This window comes from Babylonia areolata, chromosome 6, assembly GCF_041734735.1.
Source record: "Babylonia areolata isolate BAREFJ2019XMU chromosome 6, ASM4173473v1, whole genome shotgun sequence".
Taxonomy (NCBI): Eukaryota; Metazoa; Mollusca; class Gastropoda; order Neogastropoda; family Buccinidae; genus Babylonia; species Babylonia areolata.
Genome location: NC_134881.1, coordinates 49,617,276 through 49,632,900, shown reverse-complemented (window position 1 = coordinate 49,632,900; position 15,625 = coordinate 49,617,276). Strand labels below are relative to the sequence as shown.

At 44.3% G+C, this 15,625-nt stretch overlaps 1 protein-coding gene across 5 annotated transcripts in view; it reads right to left on the bottom strand.

Annotated features, from left to right (window-relative positions):
- LOC143283114 (anoctamin-1-like) overlaps positions 1-15,625 on the bottom strand; it is a 358,246-nt gene that overhangs the window by 172,816 nt on the left and 169,805 nt on the right. For all 5 annotated transcript variants that reach the window (XM_076589234.1, XM_076589235.1, XM_076589232.1 and 2 more), the window contains 2 exons: positions 5,625-5,707; positions 4,082-4,153 (listed from right to left, as the gene is read on the bottom strand). In XM_076589234.1, the coding sequence (XP_076445349.1) occupies positions 4,082-4,153; positions 5,625-5,707 (155 nt within the window). The remainder of the gene's footprint in view (positions 1-4,081; positions 4,154-5,624; positions 5,708-15,625) is intronic.

Below are 15,625 nucleotides of genomic sequence, written 5' to 3'. Positions count from 1 at the left end.
GCAGTTCTGGACAACTGAATGCTATAGCGGTTTCAACAATTAAAATTTTTTTTCACGTTTTCTTCATGGGGTAGCATAACAACCACAGAGACAACTGGTATTGCGAACGTGTCAAGGGTCAAATGGAAAGTTTCATTGTGAGATTCCGTAACAACACACTCGCCGGAGAGCCACTGCGTTCAGTACCCCACATGACAAGCTAATCTGCTTACGTATCGAAAATGGCATTGCAGGCGATGCAAGCAGAAATTTTTGGAGCAAAATAGATCATGACAGTGGCTTTTACTGCTGCTGAAGTGATTGAAATGCTTCAAACTGAAGGTTCCGACATCAACAAGGATGATGAAGACTTTGAATAAAGTATCTGCAGTGAAGAAAGCTACCAGCAAGACGGTAATGACAGTGACTCAAGATTCGGATGGCAGTGAAGAGGGAGGGGGGTGGGTGTGCACATGACAAGAGGAGAGGGGTCAGTGGGTCCAGTACAGCAACATTCAGTTACTTTATGTTGTGTGTTTTTTGTGATTTTTTCCTAACCCTAACAAACGTGCTGTTTGCAGGGAAAATCAAGGGAGAAAACTTTTTGTCCAGAGTGAGTTAATTTGACAGGAAATTTAGCTTCTGGTCAAAAATGAACTCCAGAAATTAAGCTTCCTTAACTGCTGGGAAGGTGTATTTTCCCAGATGGATTTCGGGAACCAGAAAGAACTGTCGACAGTTTTGAAAATGGATAATTAAGTTTTGGTGGAAGAAAATGTGAAACCTTTCTCCCCTGTCTGATGCTGAATTTTATCAATGCAGAGCTGGAGCCATTGCTGGATGCTGGCGTACATGCTACCAGTTGCGTGGAGGGCAAAATCATCCACGAACAAAGAACAATCTGATTCTTTCTGGACTAACTGGACAATGCTGTTAACCTGAATGCTGAAGGCAGCAGGTGACAGAATGCTCCCTTGTGGAACACACAGCTCCTGCTTATGTATGTCAGGAGGAGTGGTGCCGACCCTCACCTGGAACTGTTGGTCTGAAAGGAAATTATGAACAAATTGGGGAAGGTGTTCTCAAAAGTCAAGGTTGTAAAGATCAGAGAGAATGCAAAATTTCAAAATGGTATCAAAGACTTTTTCCAAATTAAAAAAAAAACACGGCCTCAACAGGCTGCTTTTCCATGAAAGCATTTTGAATGGTGGTTACCAGATGGACCAGATGGTCAACAATGGAGCGATGTTTGCAGAAACCACACTGTTCTTTCAGCAGGAGGCTGTCGGATTCTAGTTTCCACATCAGTCTACCAATGGCCATCTTTTCCGTTAGTTTACAAATACAGTTGGTCAGTGCTACTTGGTGGTAGTTTGAAGGGTTGGAGATGTCTTTTCCAGATACTGAGATGACTTGACCCAGGGTGGACAAAGAAGAGCTGGCCCGCCTCAAGGCCTTGGTTTCCCTCCAACTGAGGGAGGTAAGCGAGGGCAGAACCGAGAGAGCAGTATTCCCACCGGGATGCTTTTCAGTGCAGTGCTGAAAGTAGAGAGTGGACACAAATTCCCCTGAGAAGAAGTGTCCAGCCCCACATCAGATGCAGCCTCAGCAGAGCCACTACTCCCTGGGTAAACTTCCTCTGACTGGGATAACTTGGGAGGTGGAGCTTAATGACGTTTCCCTAAGCTGCCTTAACAACCATTTTCGTGGGTCGAACCTGCCCTCCGCAAATGGTGTCTAATGACGCATCGCTGCAGTCAATCCCAGGAAAAACTGTGGGCTGTGGGCATGGGAGAGGCACTCCATGAAGCACTAACCCACCATTGCAGGGTGGGGTGGAAAGCACAGTGAACCACACAAGTGAAACCAATAAAACAAGCCCCACACAAAAAAAAGAGTGAAACTGACAAAGACTGAAAAAAATTGAAAACAGCGATTTGATGAGGAACAGGACAGAATCGAACATCAGAGAGGACATGAAGGAAAAGCCGCATATGAGAAATAGGCCAAATGAACATGCTTAAAATTTAAAAAAAGCATCAGACAAGACAGCACTAAAAACCTGACAAATGGTACTGAAAGCCCTGACCAAAGAATGAGTCACAGCTTTAACCCTTATGCCACTTCTCTGTCAGTCAGCCTGCCCAGAGTGAAACTACATCAACTTAGGCAGAGCACAGATGAAAACTGTCTCCTCTATATCTTCTGTATTTTGGTGAATGCAAGTTTAGTTGTCTCAAACGGTTTTGGTAGTCCAAATCTCTTAACTCTGGTACCATTTTAGTTGCTCTCTTTTGCACCTGTTCAACTGCTTTAGACTGTCTTATTAGTCTGGGATACCAAATTATATTACCATATTCCAAAATTGGTCGAACAATTGTTTTATAGAGGTTGACAAAAATGTCCTTATCCATAAATGTAAATGTTCTCTTAATAATACCCAATACTTTATTAGCTTTATTTATCACAGCCTGAATGTGGCCATCAAAAGAAACATTTTCATCAAATATTACTCTCAGGTCTTTTTCTTCATTGCATTCTGAAATAACATTAGTATTTGTGCCATCAATTTTCATTATATAATTCTTTTTGGGATTATTTCTTCTTAAGTGTAGCTCTTTACATTTAGATACATTAAAATATAGATTCCACATGTTTGACCAATTTTGTAGGTTGTTTAGATCATTATGCAATTTAAAGGAATTTTGGGTTTTATCATAAATTTTAGTATCATTGGCAAATATTTTGCAGCAACTACTAACATAGTCTGGGAGGTCATTTATAAATATGGTGAATAAAGTTGGCCCTAAAATACTACCTTGAGGAATTCCGCTCAATACTTGCACATCTGGTGAAAAACTATTTCCAACCCTTACCTTCTGACTTCTCCCTACCAAGAAAGCCTTTATCCATTTCATGATATTGCCATTTATACCATAAGCCTCTAACTTAGATAGTAACCTATAATGTGGTACAGAGTCGAAAGCTTTTTTAAAGTCTAAATATACAATATCTACAGATTCCTTCTCTTCTATTAAAGTCTTAACTCCCGAGAGCAAGGTTTCGGTTGCGCATGCGCACTAGAGCCTATCCATAAAAGGGAAAGGGGCGGAGTTTATCTATAAAAAGCACGAGCACGTGTCCGGTAGGTTAGTAGATCGTCATATTTCTCTCCGTTTGCATGTTTTACAAACAATGTGGTCGTTTACGGTTGCCAACGTCGAGGGGCTGTCTGCATGCTTTCCAATTCTCACCGGACAGTACCACGTGCTGGTGCTATTTTTATCTGACAGACACGTCTAGCGCAAACACAAACGGCTCTAGCTCCGCCCCTTTTCTCTGCATTCAAATTTTGTATTACGTGTAGCTGACACATTTTGTACTTTCCAAAGTCAATTCAGGTCTAGATTGGAAGCTGCTAGGCAAATCTCGCTCTCTGCCATAAATGAAGCCAAACCGTAGCTTTATTAGGCTTTTATTTTGAATAAACCTTCACCGACGTCACAATGTCAGACTCTGGTGAGAAACTGGCTTGATTCAAATCGCCCGCCATTTATAGTCCGGTTCAGGCTTTAACTGAGTTAAGTCTTCCATAACCTCTAACAGTTGAGTAATACATGACCTCTGTTTCCTGAATCCATGCTGACATGGTGAATATAAATTATTTGTAACCATAAAATTATCTAAAACATCTCTAACTAGTGATTCTAGTACTTTACATGCCACACATGTGAGGCTAACTGGTCGGTAGTTACCTGGATCAGATCTAGTACCCTTTTTGAATATTGCTGTGACTACTGCTGTTTTCCAGTCATCTGGTACCTCTCCTAACTCTATTGACTTATTAAATAGTGTACAAAATGGTAATGACAATTCCTCACTGAGTTCCTTCAGTACTCATGGAGGTATCTGATCTGGGCCCTGTGCTTTACTAGGGTTAAGTGCAAATAGCATTTGGAGAACGCGAACAGGTTTAGGTGAAAGATTTTCTTTCACAAAAGATATCACAACAAAAAACTGCTACCTTTATAAATTTCAACTTCAGAACAAAACCGAAAATACAGGAGACTCCTTTTAGTCACAACACTTTAAATACACGTACCCCTGTGACAGGGTTGACTTTCATTGTTTGCCAGTCTTCCAGTTTGGACAAGTATTCTGGTCTTGGTGGTTCCTGCAAATGATAAAATCAAAATGAAACATGTATTGATAAGGAAAATATATTTGGGGTGTACAATAAATCATGTTTGTAAATGCAAATGCCAAACAACATTTTTTGGATGAAAACAGTGTCCAAATTCTGTCATCCACACAGACTGTCAAGTCTGTGAGACTGGACTCACAGCCTCACTTGGACTCTTCAACAGGTCAACATCTAGACATCACACCGTTGTGGCATCCTGAACTGTGGCACCTTCCTTCTACAGTGCTAATCAATGAAGAAGCAGCACACATGGGCATGAAGCTGGGTGAGACAAAGAAAAATTCTTCCCATTTTGGAATGTGTCATGAAATGTCTGTCCCCTAGGAAGTGGGATGGAGTGGTGTTTGGACCTAGAAAAGAGGCAATAGATATTGTTTCTAATTGTTGGATGACAGAGCTGAAGCAAAATAAAAAGAACCACCATATATGGGTAATGAGAAACAGCTAAAATCTGATGATAAAATAAAATGGAGAATTCACAATGTGAGCTTAATTTATGGTCAGTGGGGGGATGATGTTCCGACAGTGACTTCCTTCCACTCTGGTTTCACCTTTCCAGTCAAACAGCAGAAAAACAATGTTCTTTGTTACATGACAGTGACAATATAAAGGAAAATAATCCATTGTGTCAAAAGATTGTATGAAATGTCAAACTTAAAAGCCTCTGATCAATAGTATTCTATGCTTTTATTACAAAACTAGGCTGCTGTAAATGGTGTGTGTGTGTGTGTGTGTGTGTGTGAATAAAATGAAGGGAGATCCTGGCATAAAAATATCAATGCACTGGGGATAATGATTTCATTATCATTACTACTACTACAACTACTACTACATTGCCATTTAAAAGGACCTTTTGTTGAAAAAGAGCTACTTATAAACACTAAACTATCAAGACAGCACAACCGGTTCTACAAGGAACTGTGGAAGGAGGAAGGAAGAGGGGAAGACAGAAGAAAACGTGGAACGACAACACTGAGGAGTGGACAGGGAAAGCATTTGCAGAGACTCAGGTAATGACACACAACTGCAAGGGATGGAGGAAACTGGTGGAAATCTCATCTGGACAGCGCCCCAACAGGAGTTAAGGGCGAAAGGTAAAGGCAAAAAGGCTGTAAATGGAATATACATGTTCTTCTTACATCTTCATTTGGACAGCGCCCCAACAGGAGTTAAGGGCGAAAGGTAAAGGCAAAAAGGCTGTAAATGGAATACACATGTTCTTCTTACATCTTCATTTTTAACTCTTTTCCTATCTTTTTTTTTTCTCGCCTTTATTATTTCTTTTTTTTAATGTTCTTTTTGTCTATTGATTTACTTTTTTTCCCATTCTATTTCATTTCCAACATTTTTTTTTGTGAAAATGAGTGCACAGATCTTACAGATGGGCAAAATGAAAAATACAGAAATCAACCCAAGAAATCAACCCAAAACATGTTCTTACCTCTTCCGACACAAAGTTGGTCAGGTCCCACTTGTACTGAATGGTGGCCTCCTTCCTCTTCCAGAACTCCAGAAACAAGGTGCCTGCAAAGGAGTGCTTCAGTCAGCTCACTGCTCTTTATTCTGTATGCCATCTCCATGCCATCCTTTTTCTTTTCTTTCTTTTTTTTTATAGTAATTATTCATTTCAAATATAAACAAAATCAGAGAGCCAAGATAGAAAAAAGAGAAGCTCACACCACATACAAAAAAATGAAAAATGAAAATAAATAAACAGATAAATAAAACAATAGTACAACACATCAAGAACAGAAAAATGTTTGTCAGAATTTTGGGATTATACAAAAGGCGAATTATCATTATCATCATTGTGAGCCTAGTATTGAAAATAAGCCCTAGGCGTTTACAAATAGAAAAGACATACACATGTAAATATCAAAAAGGAAAAACTGAACACAAGATACAAAACAATATTGAATTATCCCCCCCACACCCCTGACAAACACAAGCACACACATACACACTAGTCATAGTACACAATCATAAACAGTACACAATCAAAAATACAACCAACAAATTCTGAAACTCTCAACTCACTCACTGATAGTCATTTTAGTTCATACTGGAAAGGTATAAGCTGTTGAGAATTATTCAGAAGGGAAAAAGGTAGGTCTTCAGACTGGATTTTAAAAACTGCAGCGAAGATGAGTGACGGAGAGGCTGAGGAAGTTGATTCCAAAGAATGGGGGCTTGGTATGAAAAAATGTGTTGGCCATACATTTCGGTTCAAATAGGGAGGATCCTAAGCAGGCGGGTGTAAGAAGAAGAACAGAGTTGGCGTGAGGGTATGTAAGGATGAATGAGATCAGAAAGATGAAATGAAATGAAATTATGGTGCTTAGAGCCTCGCTGACCACTAAGGCCATTTCAAGGCTATCGCCGCGTCAATAACTACTACAAGGATAAAAAACAGCCATTAAAACAAGTCACCACTTCAAACTTTCCACTCCAAAGTTAAAAACTTCCATAGTTTAAAACCTGCAAATCTGGTTAAAAATGTTCACTTCTTTTAAGAAGTCCATCAGCGCCCACGGAGGGACATCACGAAACAAAGTCTTCAAAGAAACCGCCGTGTAATGTCTGCGTCTAACGTCATGCAGATCCCAACAATCAAGGAGCACGTGTTTCACGGTGAGAGGCTCGTCACAGGGAATGCATCGAGGGGCCTCTTCCCCCTTCAACAAGTAAGAATGAGTAAAAAAAGTGTGCCCCGTACGCAGTCTGCACAGCACAGACTCCTCCTTTCTGTTCTTCACCCCCGAAGGGAGGGTCTCTTTTAGGTCTGGACGGATCTGGAAGAAAATTCCAGCAGTTTGGGATGAGTGATATTCCTGCAGGCGATCGCCTCCAGGGCTGACAAGGAGTCGGAAAAGATCATGAATCTCTTTTGTTTCGAAGAGAGAACCATTTTTACCACCAGAACCAGTGCGGTCAGTTCCGCAGTGTACACCGAGCTGTCAGACAGGATGTGTTCCGTTGAGGGCCGGTCAGGAAAGGCGGGACAGAACGCAGATGCAGCGACTCCGTCCTCTGACTTGGAACCGTCAGTGAAGATGCTTTGAAAAGTGGGGAATTTGTGGCAGAGTTCCGAAAAGTAAGTTCTGTAGGCCAGAGAACTGGTGGTGTCTTTACGGTATGAGGCCAGATCGAATCAGACCTCAGGTGTTGTAAAGGTCCACGGAGGGCTGTCAGGGAACTTAGAGAAATCTGAGATGCCACCGACATCCAGATCGGCATTTTCTAAGTGCGGCTGAATGCGGAGTCCGAGAGGAGGTATGCAGTTTGGGTTGTCTTTAAATTTCTTACCGAAAGGGTTGTTGAATACAGCGTCGTAAGCAGGGTTTGTAGGTTCAGAAAACAATTTCAAATAATAGTTTAGGGTCAGCTTCAGTCTGCGGTTGGAGAGAGGCGGTTCCCCCGCCTCTGCGTACAGGCTGTGCACAGGGGTGGTGCGGAAAGCACCTAAGCTGAGACGGAGCCCTTGGTGGTGTACAGGGTCCAACAGTTTCAGATAGGACGGTCTGGCCGAGCCGTATACAACACTTCCATAATCCAGTTTGGACCGGACCAGGGCTCTGTAGAGGTGCAAGAGAGTTCTCTTATCAGCACCCCAGTTCGTGTGTGCCATAACTCGGATGATGTTCAGGGCTTTTTGGCAAGATATTTTCAGCTGTTTAATATGGCTGAGGAAGTTCAGCTTCTGATCAAAGACGACCCCTAAAAATTTGGCTTCCTTGACCGCCGGGATGGTGAATTTTCCCAGACGGATTTCAGGGTCCGGATAGAACTGGCGAAAATTATGAAAATGGATGCATTCAGTTTGGAGGACGAAAAGGTGAAGCCATTCTCCTCTGCCCAACACTGGATTTTGTTGACGCAGAGCTGAAGCCGTCGCTGGATGCTGGCATACGTGCTGCCGGTTGCATATAAGGCAAAATCATCCACGAACAGCGAGCTGTCCGATCCCTTCTGAACAGATTGAACGATGTCATTAATTTTGATGCTGAAAAGAGCCGGCGACAGGATGCTCCCTTGCGGGACACCCAGCTCCTACTCGTGAATGTCAGACAGGGTGGTGCCGACCCTCACCTGGAATTGTCTGTTTTGCAAAAAATTGTGGATGAACTGGGGCAGGTGTCCTCGGAAGCTGAACTTGTGCAGGTCCGAGTGGATTCCAAATTTCCACGTGGTATCGTAAGCTTTCTCCAAGTCAAAAAATATGGCCACCACATGCTGTTTGTTTACAAAGGCATTTCTTACAGTGGTTTCCAGACGAACCAGATGGTCAACGGTAGAGCGATGCTTGCGGAAACCGCACTGTTCTTTCGCCAGAAGGCCGTCGGTCTCTAGTTTCCACATCAGTCTACCATTGACCGTCTTCTCCATCAGTTTGCAGATGCAGCTGGTCAGTGCTATTGGGCGGTAGTTGGAGGGGTTCGAGGGGTCTTTTCCCGGTTTCGGCAGCGGGATTATGAGGGCTTTCCGCCAGGAGGGTGGAAAAAAGCCTGTGATCCAGATGTGGTTATAAACTTTAAGCAGGGTGTCCAGACAGGTTTGGGGAAGATACTTTAAGAGTTTATAATGGACCTCGTCCATTCCTGGACAGGAATCCGTACAGGTCTGAAGGGCAGATTTAAGTTCATTCATTGTGAAAGGAAGGTTGTAATTCTCTGTGTTGTCGGAAGAGAAGTTACAGGGTGTTTTTTCTGACAGGTTTTTGGTTTTAAGAAACCGAAGAGATTTGTTAGCAGATCTCGAGTTCTGTTCAATTGTGGAGGCAAGCAAATTGGCAACTGCTTTCTTCTCTGTGACCAGAGCGTCTGAAAGTTTAAGATGATGAAAGGTTGGGCATACGTTTTTGCCCTTAATTCTTTTTAAAACCCTCCACACTTTCTTCTTGGGTGTGTTGGAGGTTAAGGAAGAGCAAAAATCTCTCCATGACTTTCTCTGGCTCTTTTTAAAAACATACCTGGCTTTCGCCCTCAGCTGTTGATGGGTTCGAACGCTATCGTCTCTGGTCTCTGAAGACGCGTCGCTGCGCTCTCTTCCGAGACTTACGGGCCTCCCGACATTCTGCGTTGAACCAGGGCGTTCTTGGCACCTGAGGCTTGGAGGTAGATGATGGGACTGCTGCTTTGGCGCAATCTAATACGATCCGAGTCAGAGTGTCAGCAGGGTCCTTGCTTTTCAATACTGTTTCTTCCTGCAGCTCTGCTCTTATCTTCATGGTAAAAATTCCCCAGTCTGCTTTGTCATAGTTCAGGCGGTCAGGCAGAGAGTCACCTTCTCCATCTGTGGGGCGGAGGACGACAGGAAAGTGGTCACTCCCGTGCAGATCGTCGTGCACTTTCCACTCGTAGTCCAGGACCAACGATGGATCGCAGACCGACAGATCTAAACACGAGAGCTTTCCAGAGGACAGATGAAGGTAAGTGGGAGACTTGTCGTTAAGACAGCACAAGTCCATATCGGAAAGAAGGTTTTCCAAGAGAAGACCTCGGGCTGATGTCATCTCACTTCCCCAGAGCAGGGAGTGTCCATTGAAGTCGCCCAACAGTAAAAACGGTCGTGGGAGCTGGTCGACCAGGTTCATGAGGTCCTGCCTCAGAACACGGACAGCAGGAGGAAGGTACAGAGAGCAGACAGTGATGGTTTTCTCAAGCGTGACTCTGACTGCCACCGCCTGTAAAGGGGTGCTTAAAAGAACTGTACTGTATAAAAGGGACTTGCGAATAAAAAGAGCGACACCTCCCGCCAATCCCTCTTGCTTCGGTTGAGCGGGTTTAAAAACGGAGTTAAAACCAGAGAGAGATAAAACCTTGCCATCTCTTTGCAGAGTCTCCTGCAGCGCCAGCACTGAAGGTTTCAAAGCACAACAAAGCAGCTGGAGTTCCTGGAAATTGGCGTAGAACCCCCGGATGTTCCAGTGGATCACTGCCATTAAAAAAGTTAAAAATAATAAAGCAGCAGCCTATTCCATCGCCACCCCATGCTCCTCTGCTTGCGGTGGCTCAAGGTCGGCCAGGATGAAGTACTTATTTTTAGAATTGAATTTTTCTGATTCCGACCAAGTCGGAATATCCACCACCTTGGCCCTTCCCGATCCCGCCGAGGCCGCAACCCTCCCTTCCTTGAGTTTTGGAGGTACGGGGGGTTTCTGGCCACTTCTGCCAGCCCGAGGGCCAGGCAGACGAGAGGCGGGGCGAGGGGGGCCGGGGTGGGGCGGGAGGCGGACAACGTGCCTCCGCCCGAGGCTTTCTGCTCCCACCCAGCAGCCCCTGAGGACTGCCGCACAGGATGGGAAGGGGTGGACACGGCGCCTCCACCCAAGGCCAGCGGTTCTAACGAGGTAGGTACGTCATCCGTCTGCGTCCCTGTGGACGTCGTCTGGACCGCAACGTCCACCATCTTGGGTCTAACGACAGAGGCGTAAGACACCTTAGGCGACACGGCCTCCACCTGTTTCCTTGCCTCAAAGAACGATATCTTCTTTTCTGTCTTCACCTTCTGGATTTCCTTTTCCTTCTCCAGGCGGGGCAGTCTTTCGATGAGGACGGGTGGCCGCCTCCGCAGTTTGCACAACGGGCTGGATTGACGCAATCGCCCTGGTGCGCCGCCTTTGAACAGGTGCCACATGCCTCTTCCTCCTTGCATTGGTCTCTCACGTGTCCAAATTTCTGGCATTTGAAACATCTTAGAGGGGACGGCACATACAGGCTTACACTCACCATCAGGTATCCAACTCGAATGTCCTTGGGGACATTCGGGCAGCAGAAGGTGAGGAAAAATGTGTTGGTCGGGACTCTGTCCGACCCCTTCTTCACCGTCACCCTGTACACGTCGGTCACTCCCTGAGAGGACAGCTCGCTCTTGATTTCAGCTTCAGACACTCCTTTCAACTCCAGGCATCTGATAACCCCCTTTGAGCAGTTGAGACCTTTGTGAGGGGAAACCCTCACCGCCCTATCCACAAAAGTGGTTGCCTTGAGCAGAAGCTGTGTCTGCCTTTTAGACTCTGTCTCCACTAAAACCGCTCTGCTCCTCAGCCTCTTGATGGATTTCAGCGATCCTGCCAGACACTGAAAGCCCTTCTGGATAGCGAAGGGGCTGAGAGCTGACAAGGGCTTGTCGTCATCAGCGCCCTCCATCACAAGCCACGACGGCCAAAATCCAGAGGTCTCAACGACCTCCGAATCTGAGTCTGAGTCGTCTGTTCCCAGTCTCCTCCTTTTTCCGAGTTTAGGGGGGTGTATTTGTTTAGGATTCATGTTTAATAATTGTAAATTCATCCCTCCCTTACCCACCCACCATGGGGTCCAACTTAGGGGCCAGGGTCAAGGGAACACCAGCTTGACCCCTTCCAGGTTTCGGGAGGGATATACGACCAACAGCCTAGCTCCAACGTGTTCCCCCCCGATCATGCCCAGCTCCCGGGGACAGAGAACCGAGCACTACGGGGGTTATCTTCGTTAGCCTCTAAACTGCCAGTCTTGACCCAGCCCCACGAAGGGGTAGCCGATTGACACACACGGGCCAATGTGTGCCGCCTGTCTTAGGAGAGGTCCGAGCCAAAGGGATGTGTTGAGAGCAGCGTGCTCTCTCAATCCCCAGGATCTCATTCCCCTCCATCACAGGTCGCGCCGCACGGCAAACATGGCGGGCCTGAAGAAGGCCGCAGAGAAAAAAGAATGTGGAAAAGAAGGCTTGATGGGGAGCTGAGGACAGAAAAGAGGCGGTAAAAAGAAGAATAGAGAATAGCGAAAGGGACAGTGGGTCACGTTTAGTTTGGGCCTCACTCACGACCTGTTCGGCATGGGAAGCCCTATCAGGGGCATCAGTACAAAAACCACCACTTATTCAGCACGAACAGCTACGATGGCTATGTAGGCTGTCAATTAAGACCTGGGACCAGAGCAGCAAAACCCCAAGAAGCACTGATGCCCCTGCCGACATAGCTCGCTCAATCACTGGCCACTAAGCCTCCCGACCACGACAAGGTAGTGAGCCTCCCGGGAGAGGGTCAAGAGAACACCAGCCTGACCCCCTCCACGTTTCGGGAGGAGTACTTGTGGCTGACTGCTGCCGTGCTGATGCTGTCCTATACCTCCGTTAGTAGGTCACTGCGGCAGATGACAGATACCGTACAGAAAATAAGAGAACTCTCTGGGGTCAAAAGGAAACAAACATTTCTAATTTCATCTATTATATACTTAATTGGTAGAAAACGCAAATTTGCTTTTATGTATATTTTACAGTTTCTTACCAGTCCTGACATTTCATAAAGAATGAAATCGATATTATACCGACTGCAAAGGCGATGAATTTACAAAGGCAGCACGGGATCATTTAGTTCGTAAGAATAATTATGTTGACATTTTACGCAATGCACAACTTGGAAATACTTCATGCTCTGCTTATTAATGTGTAGTATATGAATATCTCAATACCTGTTAACTAGGTTTGTTTCAATGAACATTGTCGGAACACTGTCCAGACAATTAATTCAGAAAGCATGGAAGGCAGATGATGGCAAAATCGACCAACATCATGTCTTGATGTAAAAAGAACGGTATGAAATATGTATTTTTCTTTGGAAATGAAGCGGTATTTGCAAATGCAACTCACGAACCCTGGCGCAGTAGGCACGTCAGTTTAGTGTGGGAAAGAAAATGTATCTAGCTGGAATATGAAGGTGGCAAAATGAAGTGCATCAGATAGTCATGAAGAGCAAAGACTGCCTGGAAGATGAAAATGGGTCAGTCTCCAGGGCCCGTATGCACGTCAAACCCGATTAGCTTATTCGCGTTTAGGGCTTAAACGCGGTTAGCTATTCGGAGCTTAAACGCGATTAGCCCCTCTCCGGTTTTGGTATGTACGTCGCCCTATTCGCGATTGAATAGCTCTCCGCGTTTACGGGGCAGGACACGGCGCGCTATTTATAGATTCTTTGGAAAACCGCGGTACAGCAGGCATTGCTTTCGGTTTAGACATACCCTCCCTCGTGGAACTACCGCTGGTACGTGCTTCGTCGGTTTTCGTCAGTCCCAGTTTTTATTGTTTGTATTACTTGCCATGGAGAATTCAAAGCGCACTAGGAAGCCAAATTTCAGTGCTGATGAAATTCTAGTATTTCTGGAAGAGATGCAGGTGGAACGTGCGCTGTTATTCAGCAGTTTGAATCCGAGTGTAACCAACCCTCAGAAGACAGATACATGGAAAAAGATAGCCGAGAAGGTGAAGGCGTGCGGAGTGGCCGTTCGCACGGTGCAGGAATTGAAAGACAAATGGCGTTCCATGAAAGGGGCTGTGTTGAATAAGAAGAGGGATGAACGCAAAACGGGAGGAGGTCCACCCCCACCACCGGTCCCGTACGAAGACATCATTCTCGACATCATAGGAGCGGACTCCAATTTGTTCGAAGGCATCGGAGGTGAGTTGTGGGTTGACTTTGTTCTTTGATTCGTTAATCCGTGATAATTCATGGCGATGTCCTTCTATTCCAACTGCCCCGCCTGCATCGATCAACCACCATTGTTCCATTTAACCTGTTATTGTGTGTGTGTGTGTGTGTGTGTGTTAATCTTCAGTATAACGTCTATTCACTGTAAAGTGATATTAGACCCAAAACAAAAAAACAAACAAAAATAATAACTAAATAAACAAAAACAAAACCAAAAAATAATAATAACAATAATAATAATAATAAAGTTAGAAAAGTGTGTGTGTGTGTGTGTGTGTGTGTGTCGAGGGGGTGGGGGGAGGGAGGGGGGATTGGTCATGTGGGTAAATGAATGTGTATGCATTCGTGTGTGTGTGTTTGTGTGTGTGTGTGTGTGTGCAACTTGTAAAAGAAATATTTGTGTTTACAGTGTCCATACAGAGATGAATGCTTCAGGGTGTAGTTTCTCCAGCGAGGAAATTAAAAAAATGTATGATCTTTTTTATTACAGGTACCGCAGTGTAACAAGCACCTGTTTCAAGGGTGTCAAGGTAAACCCACGATTCTCCAGCCGTATCTCACCTTCCACCTCGTTTGTCAGCTCCCAAATATGTTGCCGCCTAAACCTGAACTTTCGGAACAGGTCATGGTCATCGTACAGGTCAAACGGGTTCTTTCTGTCACGAAAGATGCGGTTTCTTCGCAATTGCCGTCGCTGTCTCACTTGGAAAAACATCAATGCCGCCATATTTATCCGCGTTTAGGCTCACTATCTGACCCCCGAGGCACCGATAACTTTATCCGCGTTTAGCCCAGTCGGATAGCTTATGCGTTCTGACATACATACCAAAATCTGCGGCCTATCCACCCGAATAGGCGCTATTCGCGGATAGCCCTCTATCCGGATCGACGTGCATACGGGCCCAGAACTTTGTTGGAAATGGGGGTCTCTCAGTCTGATTCAGTATAAACATGTGTTTACAATGATTATTCAAATGTTAGAGAAATGTCTGCAACAATTTTGTGAGAATATGGTTTGTTCTTGTGTCTTAAATGTGTTGAAAATTATTAAAAACATCCAAAATTTCGGCGCCATTTTGTGACATGGCAATGTGTCTGAACATGAAGTGGTCAGAAACAAATAAGTACAAACATACAGACCTGATCTATATTCATTTGTTGTGATAATAAAACATTGATCATCAATAAAAATGGTACATTAAGTTTGAAATATTACGCAAAAAACACGCGTGACAGACGTAAACAACCCGTTCCTCTTGACGTATTTTTATTCATTCAAAGGCAAGCACATTCATGAATACACTACACGTTCTTTACTTGCAACGGGTAGTCAACACATCTATCTTCTGCAGCACATACACTCATTTTCTGAAAAAAATGTCTATTCAACTATTTAAATGCAATCGACGTTGCATCTTAATTTTCAGTTCCGCTTTTCTGTGTTACTTCTGTGCATGTAAACGACCCAATAAAAATATACATATAAACAAAATTAGAACTGTTTCCACATAAATCATGCGGATTCATCACGGAAACGCGTAAATCGGTTTGACAAACACCCTTCAACCGTGTGTGTTTTAACACAGATTCAGAGAATGTGTTGTTTCCGACAGCGTGTGAGATGTATATATGTTACATGGAAATCTCCAATATGTTCATTCGCACCCCATGGTTGCTATATTTAAAAAATAAAAAAAATTTAAAATGTGTATGTTAATTTCGTCGTTGTTGTGGTTTGTTTGTACATTTATCTCTGATCCGATTAAGTTTAGACACAATCACTGTTTCTGACACATGGCAAGATGCGGTAATATACATACGGATACTGGCGTAAGATTTCGAACCAAGTCAACACATGTGGGTCAGTAAGACTGTTTTCAGTTGAAGACTTGTTGCATCAAAAGTTCCAAACTACAAAGTTCAAAGTAGAAAATAACCCCCTTAAATTACCTTGATTTTGGCTTTTGCTGTGTGGTGAAGTT